Source organism: Phocoena sinus, chromosome 1 (assembly GCF_008692025.1).
Source record: "Phocoena sinus isolate mPhoSin1 chromosome 1, mPhoSin1.pri, whole genome shotgun sequence".
Taxonomy (NCBI): domain Eukaryota; kingdom Metazoa; phylum Chordata; class Mammalia; order Artiodactyla; family Phocoenidae; genus Phocoena; species Phocoena sinus.
Window position 1 is genome coordinate 160,106,018 of NC_045763.1, and position 17,525 is coordinate 160,123,542.

Consider the following 17,525-nt stretch of genomic DNA (forward strand, 5'->3'; position numbering starts at 1 on the left):
CCTTTATTGTCTTTTTCTGAATTTTTCCCTCCAGAGCTGCCCAGAAGTTAAATCTATCTTCTAAAAAGAAGAAACATCGGCCTTCCACTCCTTCTGTTGCCGAGCCACCTCTCTTTGCCACCAGCTTCAGCGGGATTCTGCAGACTTCCCCGCCCCCTGCCCCGCCCTGCCTGCTGAGGGCCGTCAACAAGGTGAAGGACACCCCGGGCCTGGGCAAGGTAGGCACCTGTGCCATGTGCCACGCTGGCTCTGTGTGTGGGGCTCTGCATCAAAGGCAAGGACGAGAATGAGGGCTCGGTTTGTTTGCTAAAACAAGAAGGTGTCGGAGAGAGAAGGAGAAGAAATGAAAGTCGTTTGGAAGTACTTTAGAATTTTCTTTGGTTACGTATACTAGTAGTAAATTAAGACATTCCAGTTATTGGAGATGTGGTTTGATTTTGGCAGAAAGAAAACAGCCTTGTATTGTTTGACAGAACTGTACCCAATTAAAGAAAAGACCCCATAACACAAAAGACAGAGGCAGAGGCAGGAGAGACCAAGAGACACGGTATAGGAATAAGACGTGAAGATGCTTCGTCACTTCCCTGGTACAGTTTCATTGTTCCTCCCCTTCAGAGAAATCCCAAGTTCTACTTTTGAACCAGACCACTGGTGGGATTTCTGGGGAGCATTTGCCGTGTGCCATTCCAGCCAAGAAATGCAATTTTGAATTGTTAGAACCGCTTAGAAAGAGATGGGGAACATTACGATGAGATGTAGAAACACCATCATGAGACCTGGCTCAGCTATGTTTGGGGTAACTTCGTTTTTAGATGTCATCTCTTAACTCTGTCTCTTCTGAGATAAACGTCTGGGTGAAGTAACTTATGGTTTACTCTTCAATGGGTAAATAAGCTGTCACTTATAAAAACATGTAGTTGAAGAAAGCGGTGGCTGTTTTCTTTCTTTTACTTTCCTCAGAAGGAGGGTGGTACACACCACCTTGCCAGTCTCCCACCACCCGCTTAACAGGACTCCTTTCGGGAGGTTGCAAGTCTTGCTGAAGGGAGTGGCTGCTCAACTATGTGGACGGTTTTACTTATTTAGGTCACTGATTCCCTTTCACCTTGACCCTCACCGTGATTCTTCCCGGGTTCACGGTCTTCAGTGGCCTCAGCCTCACCAGTGGTCCTCCTGGAGTTTACCCCACACCCTCTGCCCTTCTTCCTTGGTGCTTTTCTCCCTTTTCTCAATGATTTCTCCTGCCTCCTCCCATACCCTCCCACCCCCTATTTCATCACCCACTGGGAAAGTCCTAACTTGCTAAGTTACTCCTTCCAACAGAGTCTACATTTTAAGATTATGTTGAATAGAGCAATGTTTATTCTAACGGAAAGCATCCAGTCCTGGAATGTTCCATGGCATTGGGCGGGGCTTTCCCAGGCCCAGAGGTAAAGTAGGAGACCAGGCAGCCTGCGAGGGCTGCTCTAGCATCACTGGCCAGGGAGGGAGATGGAGGAAACCACACGAGCAGGAATCATGCAGGTGGGAGTGGCATCCCCGCGAGGGCACACACACTGCGGTCATAGTGGATGGCTGAGAGGCTGCCTTCTAAGGAGGGTGGGTACAAGTAACTGCAGGGCTTTCAAAACTGTAGAAAACAATTGAATTGTGGTAAGGTACACATAACAGAAAATTTACCTTGTGAGCCATTTTTAAGTGTGCGTGGACTTTGGTTTTGCTAAGAGGAGTTTTGGAACTTTGGTACCGGAGCTGAACCGCCCTGGACACAGTGACATCGAATGTCTCCACTGCAGTCTCCTTCTCCTCTCCTGCTCTGAGTGACACCCTACTTCTCTTCTGAGTACATGTGAACCAATATTTAAATGCTGTCGCTCTAAAGAGGTACCAGACTATTAGCCAACCTGTAGTACTCATATACCCCACTACGGCCCTGTCTGGGACACCTCGAAATGAACCACATAAGAAACTATCTTCCTGCATCTATAACAGTGGCCCAGTCCCTGGTTCCTAAAAGGGTTGATACAGATACATCTTCAGGTGGGCCTGGTCCCCAAGCCTAGGGTCTTCTCTCCCTTCCTTCCCCCATCCCTCCCCCCGTCCCTGGAATTCTGAGACAAGGGGATCAGGGCACCAGTCAGGGACTGAACCAGCAGAAAGACTGTTTCCAGCCAGGGTGACCTGGGACTTGCACGGAAGTAATCTGGAAGGCACTGGTCTAATCTTGGTTTCATGATGTACTCTGTGTAGGAGCCAGTTAAAAGTATAATTATAAGTAAGATAAGCAGCATAAGACCAGGTATAACTACAATTAATATTATTATCATTCACACACTAAAGCTTGCAAACCACACACTTATTTTTTTAACGTAAAATACTATCCCTTTCTCTCATTTGCAGTCCGATGTGCTTCTTTCAGTGGGAGAGATAGGGTGACATTAACCAGCCAGGAATGCAGGAAGCCCGGAGTTTGTCCATGGAAGTGGGGTCACCAGAGACTGGGTGTCACAGAAGGTGGCAGAAGGTGTGACTTCTGTCTGACGAGTGGCCTCATGGCAGCTGTCCTACTGAGCATGGGGGTTGGGGCATTGGTGGCGAGAAAGTGACAGTGGGAGGGGGTGTGCTTTCTGGAGGGCAGTGTAATTATATACTTTTACTTGAGGACGTGTGCTTGAAGCCAGAGGTCCGCGAGCACACCTCCCATCATGCTTCCTCCTGGTGAGCCGTGTGCTTCCCAGAAAGCCAGACGGCCTGGCCTTGACTCTGCCACGGAGGCGCCAACTGTCTGAACGTGGTGGAGGCCCATTTCCCAGACTCATGCTTTCCCCACCCCGAGAGTCCACTACAACCAGGCACTGCATTCCTCTTATCCATATGGAAAAATCCCCGTAGGTTTATCTCTGTTGCATAATTTACATGTTAACGTTTCAAAGAAATACAGTGCAGTTTCATACAGAACATAAAAGAACTGGCGCTATATAGAGATCATTACATCTGAAGTAGAAAAGCTTGATTGAACTGCCAAAAGCAACTTAATTACTTAACCTGGGCGGGGCGGGGGGGGGGCCCTTGAGGCGGGATGGGGAACAAACCCAGCACAGCTGACGCCACTTCTCCCCACCTCTTATCCTTAACCACCAAGGACTTCCTCAGGAGACCTGAAGACAGGCTTTTGTGGGTTTGTTTAGAGCTCTCCTCATTTGTAGACAAGACAATGGAGGCCCCGATTTTCCAGTGCCTTCTGAGTCAAGCCCAGAGGTCAGGACCTGTAAGACATTTTATTCTCTTCCGTCTCACTGGGTGGCCTCTAGATATACATGACCTTTAAAAATCTGAGTGGAGACAAGAATGTAACGGGACCATAATGGTAGCAAAATAAATTGGGAAGCAGTCGCCTCCATCCAGTGGAGAAGGACATGTGTCCCTTTTCAGAGTCATGGATGGGAGAGAAAGGGCAGTGATGGGCCATGGTAGACACACAGCGAGTCGGAGGTTCTACACTGACCCCTCCCCTTGTCCCACTGCCGGTGATTTCCAGCAACAACTTCCTCCCTCCCCGCACCCCTTTCTCCACCCGGAGTCGTTGCTGGCCACCAAGTGCATCTTGAGGCCAAAGCTTTTCTGGAGGCCACAGGGATGGAAGAACTTGGGGTAACCTCAGTGCACTTGGAGCTGAATCACAACACGCCCACAACACAGGAAACGCCTCAGAATCCCTGGCACCTAGAGCAGTACTTGGCACACAGCAGATATTTATTGGGCACCTTCTATGTGTCAGGCCCTGTGCTGGGCTCTAGGCTTGCCCTGATGGACACACAGGCAGAATGCCTGCCCCGACAGCACCTATGATCTAGTCATTATAACAGCCTTAGACATCTCACCGACTCGGATCAATATGGAGGACTATTTGACTTAGGGAAAAGTTGGAATCACAGACTTCAAATAATTCTGCCTAACTTTCGAGTTATATAAAGAAGCTATAGTACTAAGTGGTCTTGTAGAGACATTTTTAATGAATAGATAAAGATGATTAGTGGATCAAAGCAGCTTAGTCCCTGTTTATATTTCATGGGTTTGGCTTTATGTAAATGATATTTCTAATCTGTTTGAAAATGGTTCCTTCTCCTAAGCCAGTAAAAGCTCTTCATGAAATTTGTTTGCACAATTAATTAACATCCATGTTTAAGGTTCATTTGTTGGTGTGTCAGAACACTTAGTATTGGATTACAAGCTTCTAGAGCAAAGCGTCTTATCTGTTTAACTCACTCAGTATTTAGCTCTGCAGCCCCACCACGGGTGCATAAACGCTTTTAAAGGTGAGAATGGTAATGGCCCCAGTCACATTCATGATGATGACAATTCACCTTGTTAATTCTACTCTTCCTGGCAGTATTCCTGAAGGGAAATACATGAAGCATGAAGGGAAAAGAAGCCTTCTTTTCAAAACTTCATAATCTCCAGGAATGCCTCAAAAAGATGGAATCATCACCGCTCAGCCTTTGTTCCCCCAGATATGTTTTGGGAATATAAGAAAACTCATATAGGTGGGTGCTAGCAACAAGAGAAGAGACTCTATAGAATTTGAAAAGATCATAAAAATTGGATGAAACGAACATGAATAATTATGGAAAATTGAGCTGGAGACAGGTTGAGGAGGGCTTGTCCTACTCGATTCACTCGGTGAATATCTGTAGACATACTGTGTGCCAGGTACTGCAGGAGGTGCCACTGCTGGGGACAGTACACAGAAGCTGGTTGGCTGCTCTGGGCCACATGCCTGCAAAGGAAGTGGGAGTGTATATCCTGATCTCCATGAACTCGAGGCCCCTGTGAAAATGTCTGCCTGGCGTTCAGCCTCAGCCATCACTCCTGAGCTACAAACGCTGTTTCCTTCTCCTGGGGTCCCCTGCTTATCCCTAGTCTGGGTAGAAGAAGGGTTGTGTGGTATCTGTCACACTGGATCCCCATCGCCACTCATGCCCATCCATCTGTGCATTCCCCAAGTGCCTCACTGAGATTTCTCCTCTGTAGACAGTGCAGCCCCAAGGCAGACAATTCCGCAGAGTCCTTGGAGTTGCGATTTAGAAATAGACTTGCTTGTTTGGCTAAATTATCTTTCTTATGCAATAAAGGCTGGAGGCATTATTCTTTTTTCTTCACAGTCCTCGATTTTAAGTCATCTGCCTATTTAGCACTACTTTTCAAACCTGGCAGCAACATATTTTGACCTCTGTTAAAACATAAAACATATATTCTCGAAATAACATCTCTCCCCGCAACACACATGTACACACACACACACACACACACACACTCACTCTCACTCACTACTTCGCTCATTTACCAGGTCCTATATTATCTAGGTTTAGTTTAATTCTAAACTTCCACTTATTTGGTAGTAAACTAATAGCATGGTAAAAAAAATAAATGAACCATGTGTGCTTTTCAGTAGAGATTCTTTCCCTTTACAGATTTCTTAACGTTTTTAGAGCAGAAGTCATTCGATTACTAAACCCTTGTGACACTGTGAGGAAGAAGAAGCCAAGATAACTGTTCAATTTATGTTCTCATTACAAGAGGAAAACAATAAGATAGAAAAATTAGATTAAAATAAGATTTTTTTAAGGTACAAATGTAGCTCTTATTCATTTGTTCAACAAGTAGAAATGGCTGATGTAGCTCTCTCTTGTTCAGGAAATGATGCCAGGTTATACCAAGGAGAAAATTTCATGCCTTCCAGCCCACCAAGGTCCGGGTTATTTAAATAGTATGCAAATTATCAAATTCCTCATTATCATTTCTACCATTCCTCATCCTGAAGCTTTATCAGAGAGAAAAGATTTGAGTCAGTCTGTAACGTTCATTTCAGGTATTCTAATGTGATGGAAAATTCTCGATCCCACTACTCACCAGTGATTACTCCCCCCTTACACACGCCAGACAGTAGAAAGGAATCGTGAGCTTTCTATTTTGGTGTGCTTTGTGTGGTGGGGAGAAATAGACTGTGTAAATAATACATGCACATTCATCAGGATAGCTGGCCTGATAGCTTTGAAAATTGAATTGTTAGCTCTTCTGGGAAATAAACTCATGTGACCTTCCAGTCCCTAATTGCAGTTCTTTTCTGTGTTCGGTTGGTTGTGGTTGACTCGGCTAAGCTCCTGTAGTTAGAGTTTGGTTTTTTTCTCCTTCCTTTCTTTCTTATTTTGACCCTTCCTCCAGCCTGCATCTCCAGAGAAAGGAGACTTAGGGAAAATGTTCTGACTCAAGGGAAAATGTTCTGACTCATTAATCTTCGCGGTTTCTTCTGCCCCCACCCACGCTGCCGTGTTTGCAGAGGTGCACGCACCTGTCCTAGAGCCCGTGCCCCTCCGCCGCACATGCGCAGCATGATGCTCCGCTACCGGAAACCGGAGCTCAGGAACTGTAGGTGCCGCTGCCCGGAGCGCTGCTTCTGGAGCCTGACTGCGCTGCTAAGTGATGGGGAGAGAGTCTTTTCTACACCCCCTGCCATGCCACTCTTGAATTTAGCAGGCTCATTCTTGCAAAGACGGGGAAGTATTAGGAAGATGTTCTCCATTAAAGGCCACTGGACAGAAACGTCGTGGTAAGCCGCGTGTAAAAGAAAGCACGGCGGCCACTGTTTTTCTTCATTCTTAACATGACTGCCTTTAAGACAGCTGACCAAGTTGTATGGATATCATTTTCTGTTGGCTTCGTTATTAGGTCGAGAACGGGAAGGGTAAGGAGCACATTTCAGTTTAATTACATCAGATTTCTGATAGGATGGCACATTATATATAAAATACTCGTTTTCTGGTTTTCTTTGCCTGAAATATCTACACAGAGCAAACTGTATGAAAGGACTCTTGGGTAAGCAGGGAGGAAGTTTGTACCCTTTCAATGCCAGATTACATAAAGGACACCCAAAAAGTGTTGAGTATTTTAACGTTAAGTCTATTTACTACTAGGCATCCTGACTGGGCATTGAGCACTGTGTAGTGCTGAATGATAGAGCTGCGTGACGGAGCTGTTGCAATGAGGCAGAAACACCAAGAGCATCTAAAGGACAAGACCCTAGTGGTCCTTGGCCCTGCTTACTCCTCAGCACCCGAGTTGCCCTGGGAGGGTGACATCGGGGAGATGCTGCTGCCTAGTGCTGGCACTGTGGCGATGTGCAAGCACCGTCAACATCCCTCACTGAGAAGTTTTCCCAAAGACCATCTTGTCCAGTCCTCCCACCGTGCATAGGAAGAAACTGAGGCCCAACAAGATGAAGTAACTTGTCAACCCATTTTTGTGGGAGAAGACAAAAATTTAAGCTTTGGGGTGTGAAAGATCATGAAAGTCATGAAGACTTTAAGGCAGAATTTGAGTGATTCTTAAGCTTTTCCCCCTTGATGTGACTTTCAGCTTCAATTATAAGACTCTATTTTTTTAGGTATTAAGTGGAACCGATAGGGGGATGTGTGTGTGTGTGTGTGTGTGTGTGTGTGTGTGTGTGTGCGCACACATGCACATACTTGTGTGGAAGGAGGTGGAAGGTGATTTTTCTAAAGGGGCTTTTTAAAGGCTATAAACCTTTACCATAATTGGAGGATAGGTTTGGGGCCTCCCTGAATACCTGGAATCCCTAATTAGCATCCTGACTTACGGAATGAAAACACGAGATAAAATGAGGGAATTCTCCCTGGAATCAATGCCACTTTCTCAATTAAACAAAGGGCAATAAGATGGATGATAATGCCAGAATAGGGCTTTTGATCATTCTTTGTCCAAAACCCACATTTTAGTCTGGCTCAGCACAGTTAGACAATAACTGATATCAAGAGTACGGGAACAGTAGGTATATTTTAAGCTAACATTTCTAACATCTTATCTTTCTGCGTCTTTCTCTTGTTGATGGCTGAAAGAGAAGTTAATCATGATTTGCTATAATTATCCCATTAAAATGGGATTGATAGTAATGTTTTATTTTAAAAAATGGTGAGTCCAAACTGCTGAGTTAATTAGAAAGTTGTCCTTTGTGCCTCAGAGTAGGAAACACTCTTCTTGCCTACTCAATGACTAGCATAGCAAAACATTTGAATTCCTTTCTAATGCTTCACTGAACTAAAATGTATCATTATGGAGGGGGAAAATCGTTCTGACACATTCTTAAAAGCAAAACATATTTTGCTTAGATTATTAGATAGTGTCTGAAATAAAAATCCTCTAGCTCCTGACAGCCACAACATAAGACTCCCTACGTTCTCTCATATTGCTTTACAAGTTCAGGTTAGCTCTGTTCTGTGATGCTGTCTTCATCCGTTCCAGCTACTATCACAAAAATACCATAGACTGGGTGACTGAAACAACAAACACTTATTTCTCTCAATTCTGAAGGCTGAGCAGTCCAAGGTCAAGGTGCTGGCAGATCTGGTATCTGATGAGAGCTCTCTTCCTGATTTGCAGACAGTCACCTTCTTGTTGTATTTCACATGGTAGAGAGCAGAGAGAGAGAGCACAAGCAAGCTCTCCTGTCTCTTCTTCTAAGGACACTAATCCCATTCATGAGGGCGCCACCCTGATGACCTAATCACCTCCCAAAGGCCCCACCTCCAAATACCATCACCTTGTGGGTTAGGATTTCAGTACATGAATTGGGGACAGGTGAACAAACATATGGTCCACAAACCAACCTCTAAGTTCCAGCATTGAATCTGAGTATTTGACTTTCTAGATGAAACAACAGAAATAGAACCATGACAGTAGCATTTAGCGCTAGGGACAAAATTCCTTCCAAGTTTCTTTTCCTGTTCCCTTGGTCTTGCCTGTGTGTTCCATGCTACAGCCAACTATTCAGATAGAAATTTTGTTTATTTGCAGCTTAGCTGAGATCTCCTTACCACCAACAATGAATATTTGGTGGATTCATTAGTGAAGCAGTGTGCCAGCTGTAGCTAATCAAATCGTGAACTTGATCTGTTCCTTGTTTTAAGTATTTTGAGAGAACGTTTTGCCGTATTTGTACCAGAAGGTTTTCAATGAAGGGCAAAGTTTTAAAAACCCAATCAGTAAAATACTCCCTGCACTGTGTCATGTAAAACAGTGGCAAGTTAAAAATCACAGGAAATGGGAAGATCAGAGAGCAGGATTGTTGGTCTGCCTTCCCCCACTCCGTCCCCCATTCTATAGAACACGGTAAAAGTAGCACCCTACAGGGGCCCCAAAGGACTCGAGGGCGAATAAAACGCCATTCAGACTACCACCAGCTACACGGCTCTGAAATCAGGCTGTCTGCTCTGGTTCTAAGTGCAAGCGGCCAGAGCCTGGGCAAGAAGCACCAGAAAACTTGCTCTTGTCTAGAGGTCCTGCTGTTTCTCTGCTCAGCTTCTGCTTGGCTGGTTCCTGCCCATCCCAGGGATATCCGCAGAAATGCCACTTCCTTGAGGAAGATTTCCCTGGTTAGGTGCCCCATTACGTGTTTTCATAGCACCCAAAGTTTCTCTTCGTTGCATTCATCACCCTATAGATAACTGATCTCTATAGTTCCATGTTTAGTGGGTCTCCTTATTGGCCATAAGCTTCATGAAAGCAGGGCTATGTCTCTCTTGCCCCACTTTGAATCCTACCCAGGTACTCAGTAAATAGGAGGTGTATTAGTCAGGGCTCTCTAGAGAAGCAGAACCAACAGGGTGCATGCGTGTGTGTGTGTGTGTGTGTGTGTAGAAGAGAGAGAGAAAACACACAGTCATGGAGGCTGGCAAGTCCAAACTGTGTGGGAAGGCCGGCAGGCTGGAGACCCAGGGGAGAATCTGCTGGCAGAATTCCCTTTTCTTCCAGGGAGGTCGGTCTTTTTCTATTAAGACCTTCAACTGCTTGGATGAAGCCCATTCACGTTATGGATGGTCATCTGCTTTCTCAAAGTCTGCTGATTTAAATATTAATCTCATCTAAAAAATACCTTCACAGAAACATCTAGAATAACACTTGACCAAATATCTGGGTACTGTGGCCCAGCCAAATGGCCACAAAAAATTAGCCATCGTACTAGGTGAATGAATGGATGGATGGAATCATGACCTGGGTCTCCATTCTGCAATGATGATCCTTTACATCTGTGTAAGGCTTGTGGCTTACACTTCCCTTCATCCGTATTGTCTCTCTTGATATTTCATACAGTTCTAAGAGGTGGACAGCAGGGGGCAGGGGGGAGTGTTAGGTCCCCCTGAGGGATGAGATTCAGAGAAGGTAAGACACTTCCCAGAGGCATCACAGCTTTTCAGAGTGGATGGGAACACCCTACATCTTTGTTTCCAGTATTCTTTTCCAGATCTTACAACATATATTGGCCATTTCTTTGTGCCACTGAAACACCATTCTGAGTGTTTCACAGGTATTAACTTGTTAAATCCTCATTACGAGTCTGTGGGAAGGGTCTGTTATAATCACCCCCATTTTACATCGGAGGAAGCTGAAACAGATGTGAGGAATCTGCCCGAGGTCGCCTGCCTGGTCCGGGTGGGGCTGGGATATATATACGAGCCCTGGTTCTGGGACTTGTTCTCTGGATGGCTACGTGATGCCGTCTCTCGACACACTTCATATGTAGTCATTTGGCTTCAGCAAAGACCCGGTAAGCAGATGCCCCTGGCTGTCACGGGACAGCTGCGTTTGCAAGGTGGTGAACATGGACGAGGCAGGCACCAGGGCATCCCCTTCTGCCGCCGGCATCCTGCCGCTGTCCTCTCCACTCATCATCTCAGAGAGCTTTGTAACTGTCACTGTGGTGTTTTATCCCTTGTATTGAAAGCTCTAATGGTTTGGATTGTCTTGTGTGGCTCCTATTTCCATGCAGTAAGCAAGCCAGTGAAAGTAAACTAATATTCAAAATGATTTTTAAAAGGCCAAAGCAAACCGAAAAATGTCCTAAATTCCATGAGAGAAAAGTCCATTGTACTTTAGCCGTATTCCAGAATGACAACAACTCTGGGTCAGAGCTGGGTGGGACAGGACCCCTGGCGCTGACTTAACAGTGAATCTCATACAACACTATATTGAGCCATGTGGGTGATTGAGTCCCATGAAAATTCTGTGTCTGGAACACTAGCTCAGTGCCGATAGCAACGTTTGAATGTCGACTTCTGTTTCAGGAGGTATGTTGTAGGTATTTATTGAGCCGTGGTCTGTGGAGACAGTGCTGGGAGAGGCAGCACGCCCTGAAACCATCCTGCCTGCCCTCCCCGTCTAGCTTCTGCTCTTAATTTTCTCTCATAATGGACCACTCTCTCCCATGTCCACACCCACCCCCTCTTCCAGAGCTGGCTAAGTGCCTGCTTTCGTCAGCATCCCATATCTATTCCCCAAGCCGGCTCCCTGGATCCTCTGATGTTTTGTACCATGTACTTCCCCTAGCCCAGATTCTGCTCACTAACCATTTACTGCTTTATATTGCTCTCATTGTTTTATGGGTATAATTTATCTCCTCCACTGCGTGTTTAGTCGTGAGAGTGGGGATCTTGGTTGATACTGCTTTCATATCCCCACAGATGCTTAGCCATATAACAGGTGGATAGAACTTCCGGCACTGAAAGACATTAAAGTATAGGGTATCACGGTCATTTTACGATTATTTTTCCTGCTTTTGCCTACGCCATCCCTCATTCATTTATGCATCATCCATCCACGCATGTGTCTGTCCATTGGTTCATTCATAAGGCACGTATGATGTACCTGCTCTGTGTCGGTCACTTTGGGAATACACAGATGAGTTCGAAATGGTCTCTGTCCTTAAGGATCCCCCACATTGCGATTTGGAAGAGTGAAAAATCATTCTTTAGGTAGACAACTCAAACTAAAAATACCCGTTACTGTTATCATCATTCATGAGGCTGAAATTTGTACAAGATAATTGGCTTCCTGGTGAGTTTTCTCCCTTTTTACTGAATACACTGTCATCTTCCTAAAGTATTCAGATTGCACTGTAATGACAGCCCATAGTGCCGCAGGCGGGGAAGGATGTCCTTTTGTTTCGTGTTTAACACTTTGATGTACTCTACCTGCAGTTTCGCTGCGCTTAGTTCGTATGAATGAATCACAGTGGCGTGCGGAGCGTTTGTGTTCCTGCAGACTCTCTTAAAAGAACTCACGTGTCCTTTACTTACAGATAGAATTCCCCTGAAAGTATGTGATAAGGAAGTTGTACTCATCCTCTCTGAGGTGGGCTGAAGCAAGGGGCTTTGTTCAAGGTCGTAGAGAAAGCCGCCTACCATCCTGGGTTATGTTCCTCCGTTGCCTCTGCATTCTCCATTCTGCTTTTCTCACCGAGGGAGCCGCTTCCGACCTTTCAAAGTTCCCATGTTGCCTGGTTTCTTTTGAGAATGATCCTGTTAAGATATGAGACTAACATCGATGATCGGTGAGATTCTGAAGTTATCTCGAAAAATATGTGTACTCGATGGTGGTATAGTCTGGAGTGGGGAGGAGCAGAGGGGACTAAAGGAGAATGAGGGGGGTTTGTATTAATTAGAAGTCTTTTTAGTTTCAGGCAACAGAAACTCAAACTGTCAGGAATGGGAGATGACTGGAGGGATGTTGGTGACTATGGCCCCAGACCCGGGAAAGTCAGGAAGGCCTGGAGCTGGGTCCACTGAGGATCCAGGACTGTCTTTCTCTCTCTGCCTCTCATTTGTGCTTCCTCCACGTTTTGGCTTCATTCTTCAGTTCAGACCAGCCTTGGCCCTCACCCCCAGCAGACAAAGGAAAGCCATCCTCTGCACTTTCAGAGGATTTGCAGGAAGGTTCAGTGAGCATTTAGGAAGAAAGATTAATGTAGGGGATGACGTGCCTCAAATTCAGATGCGACCCAGTCAGTAGTTACTGAACTTTTGAAATAAGGGTTTCTTCGGGAGTTCATTTTGTGGACCACTCATTTAGCGGTTTCTAGGGAAGAGTGACATGCATATTCAAGAGAGCTTAGAGAAAACAGAAAACAGGCATAAGCTCAGAGAGTGAAGTGGGGAGAAGTGCACGGGGAAGAAAATCTAAGACCTTGGAGACCTCAGAGGAGGACCTCGGCATCTCTGTAGCAGGTGAGCATGGACAGTCTTGTGGTTCTCTCTGAAGAGACAGAGATGCAGCCCTGAGTCAGGGCTCCAGCTTGCAGGCGGCATTGATCCCAGATGAATGGTCTTACATCTGCCAGTTAATGCTGGCCGCAACCTGCTTACTCTGTAGAGCAAGGATTGCACAAAAATGCCCAAATTTTAGCACATTAATCTTCATCAAAGTGATTTGTTTCTCTCTCTACCCCACTCCCACTGTGGCTCCCCACAGCCATCCCATTTCCCTAGTAGTGTGGAACTCACTGCCAGAAGGAGGCACTCTCCCAAATTAACCCGATCTAGAAGTTAAATTGTGAAACGTACACCTGGAGGGAGGCTGTAAGTGACATCTGTCTCAATCTAGGCCATGGTCTAACTCCCAAGAAACACTCGTTCAACAAACACTCCTGACTGCCTACTCAAGAGTACCAGGCATTGTGTGGAAGACACCAGCTATGTAAATGAGCAAAAACAGATAGAGGGTTTTTTTTTTTTTTTTTTGAAATTTCAGGTTTCCAGACTTTTCCAAATATCTTGGATAGTATCAATAATATGTGTTCATATATATTCATCTTTAGTTAGCAGAAAATCTGAACAGATTGGTAGACTTTAAGTGGCCTTGAATTGGCAGTCTGAGAGAGAATCCAGATCTCTTTGCAGAGGGGTAGCCAAAAGGAAGCTCTCACCATCTTCACTTTCTCCATTGTCATCCATCACCACCAGCGGTGCGATGAGTTAATGAAGTTGAACGCGGTGCAGTGGAAGGAACATGGGTTAGAGATGTGCGTCAGAATCCCAGCTCTCTTCCTTCATTTGCTGTGTGGCCTGAGGGACTTTCTTAGTCTGTTCAGGTTGCTATAACAAAATACCACAGACTGGGTAGCTTATAAATGACAGAAATTTTTTTCTCGTGGTTCTGGAGGCTGGAAGTCTAAGATCAGGGTACCAGCATGGTCCGGTGAGGGCCCTCTTCTAGGCTGCAGACTTCTCATGGTATCCTTTACTTGGCAGAAAGGTCAAGGGAGCTCTCTGAGGCCTCTTTTATAAGAGCATTAATCTCATTCATGGGGGCTCCACCCTCACAACGTAATTACCTCCCAAAGGTCCCACTTCCTAATACCATCATCTTTGGGGGTTAGGATTTCAACATATACATTTGGGGGGAACACAGACATTCCGACCATAGCAGGAAGGATTCTCTGGGTCTTAAGCTCATTAGTTGCAGAGGGGAAAATAATCATACTTTGTCACGGCGTAATAGCAAGTCTGCAACAACTGTGCTTGAGGAAGCAGGGTCTGCAGCTAGATTTGGATTGTGGGAGAGCCTCTTCTCATGGTCCCGTGGAGCTCAGGGCATGGTGGGATGTTCCAGACCAAAAAAGGTTGGGACTGAGACTTCCAGTGTTCCATCGGTGTGGAAGCTTTAGGTGGGCTCTTCACAAGATGGGTATGGGAGATGTGTGTTCATATATAGGTCTCAGATTGGATTTGAACCTATCAGGGGAAGAGGCACAGGTGAGATACAGGTATTTTTGGGGAAAGGTCCAGAATGAGGCCAATCTCGGAGGATGTCCATCCAACCAGAAGTGAGATATTTAGTCAACAGCCCCCCAAGGTTGAGGGGGAAAGGGGATGACACTGAGGGGAATAACACTGGATTTCAGGGACAAGAAATCCATCTTGGATACTAAGAAGGCCCTCGATTCTTAGAAAACTAGGGTCCTAGGATCACAGCCAGAGCAGCCTGGAATGAATGACCAGCCATCTAGATGCAGGGCCGGTGGGTGACCACCTGCAGCTTCATGGGGTCCTCTTGTGAAGGACAAGAGTGGTTCCCAGGCCCGCAGGGGACTGAACCTGGATTGTGCCAACGGCTGCCCAAATTCTCCACCCCACTCCTGTCCAGCTGATCACATGGCTTCCCTTTTAAGCTCACCCTTGCCCTCAGCTGAAAATCCAACACACTCAGCCAGGGGCTGCCTCCAGCCCTCCAGCCTGGGCTTTCCCTGCTGGCCCCTTTGGACCCCAGTGAACGGTTTTCAGTCCTGCAAGGAGGGTTCTTCCTCTCACTTCCAGGCCTTTGGACCTGCTCCCACATCTTCCTCCTTGGTTCTTAACTCATCTTTCTTCTTCAGGCTTGAATTTGGGCGCTATTCTCCCCCGGAAGTTTCCCTTGGGCTCCCAAGCCTCTTGCTGTCCTCACAGCACCTGGTGGGGCTCCAGTTCAGTGTTTACTTTGCTGTGTTGGATCTGGCCCACTTCCCCCAGGGGCTCTGAAAGCAGGGACTTCATCTCACCATGTCCAGGCCCGGTCCTCCCTGCACACAGTAGGTGCTGGCTAAATGTCCGTTCACTGAGGATCACAGCGCAGAGAGCTTCCGGGACAGGGTGCCCACCATGTTTCCTGCCTGCCCTCTCAGAGCATTCAGGTTGAATAATTTCAGTCACCATTTACTTGCAGAGCAACATAACGCTTGGGAAGGACACGTTTCTTTGCAAGGCCCAATGCATGTCGTTGTCACTCACAAGACCTCAGTCCCAGTGTCTCACTTACCCAGGCTTGGAGAGAGGTGAGAAGGGGAGAGGGTTAGGTAATGCATGTTCTGTCTAGGCGATTCAGTGTCACAGAAGATGCTCTCAAATCTTTGACAGGAGTCGAGGCAGAATTCTTGTCAGATTATATAAGAAAAACGACTCATCATTCTGTTACATCCACTGGAATCTATCATGGGTTTTCTCAAAGCCTTTGTGTATGCAGGCTCATGGTACTTAAATTAAAATTTAAGGAGATCTGGTTTTTACTACCAAATGGATAGTGAGTAACAAAGGTTTTTGATTTGTTCTTGGGTAAGTGTGTTTTTTTCAATCAATATTTTCAGCATTTTGGCTGCATATTTCATGCCACATTATATGTTACTGACGTGTCAGGCCCCTTCGAGGTGCCTCCCTGTCTGTTCACCTGACCTGGTCGCTGCCAGGGATGCTTGTCTCCCCATCACTTGCTGGCCTGGAAGAAATGCCATTCTTCCCTCAAGGCCCAGCTCCTGCATTACCTGCCACCTGCAGCTCCTCCCCCTGGTCCCACCTCCATGCACTGTGCATGTGCCCCTGTACAGACCATGAACGTGGAGGAAAGGGGCTGTATCTTACCTTTTTTTGGGGGGGGGGTATTTATTCATTTGAATACACAGATGCCTGTCACTTCAATTCATTGAGCCTCTCTCCCATTTGCCATCCCCTCGCTTGGAAGGAGACTCAGATACCCCCAAGATGCAGATCTTGCCCTTAAAGAGCTTTCCTTCTGCTAAGGGAGGAGAGAGACATGTTGAGCTACACATATGATGCTGGGCCTGGCAACTTACTATTTCATTTCTTTCCTACGAAATAAAATTGTAGCTTATAGTATTACTTCATTTTAATTCTGCCATGATATTTGTTTTAAAATTTAGAGATCATCAGACGTTAATCCTCTGTTCCTCTTACTATATTCTGTTCCTAATTCTATTAGCAGAAGAACGAAGAGGGAACTTGGATTTTGTGTTGCTTTCACAGAGTACAGAGGTTTCAAACATCTCACTTCACATCATGAAGGTTCTCGGGGACCCCATAAGTTTCTGGGAACAGAGAAGTGCAACTCTGACAAGCTGTCAGTCTCTCCCCTCCTGAGGAAGTCTGATGTGGAAATCTCAGGTTGTTACACCCACTGTCAGGTGCTCTGTCTCCCCTGAAGACATCCTTCCCTCCAGCTGTAAACTCCCTCACCACCCCTCACTCCCTGCCCCTACAGTGTTTTCACCAGACAATGGTGACAGACAGACCCTATCTCCACCCAGGTGGCCTCCCCAAGACTCCCCTGTGCTCTGAAAAGAATAGATTCTGGACTTCGGCGTCTCGCCTTCAAAATCACAGCCCCCAAGGGGAGCCATGCTCAAGAATAACGCAGCTTGTACCCTCTTCCTGTGGGAAGCCTGGTTGATAGCAGCACAGATATGATAGAGGGTGGCCCCGATCCCTTAGGAGAAACCAAAGCACCTTAGAGAGGGGTTAAGTGCTGCCCCTAGAAGCCAGTCACCTGGTGCCCTGGATGCTGGGAATGTTTCCGGCTCATGGGCGGCTGTGTATCACGAGGGGCGTTAGACAGACAGGAGGCAGTGCCGAAACCCCACAGCGCAGAGCTGTTTGCATCTTGGTCTTGGCCTGTTAATACTGAAACAGCAATGGTGCAGGCACAGACCGACAGACAGTACAGGGGTGGTGGAGGACGAGAGCTGGACATGTGGGGAACAGCCTGGGCAGCCACAGATACAGAGGGCAGCCATGTGGCGTGTGGAACGCTCCCCTCCCAGGAGCAGAGCAGACCTGAAACGAGAAAGGCGGGGTCTTGCGCACACACAAACCAAGTGAGTGAACTGCTTGTGTAACCAAGGGGCAGGTACGTTC

General features: G+C 46.4%; 1 protein-coding gene across 1 annotated transcript in view; it reads left to right on the plus strand.

Moving 5' to 3' along the window:
* The window catches only part of KIF26B (kinesin family member 26B), a 494,415-nt gene that overhangs the window by 338,906 nt on the left and 137,984 nt on the right, over window positions 1-17,525 (plus strand). Inside the window, 1 exon segment of the mRNA XM_032648317.1 lies at window positions 35-218. Coding sequence (XP_032504208.1) covers window positions 35-218 — 184 coding nt within the window.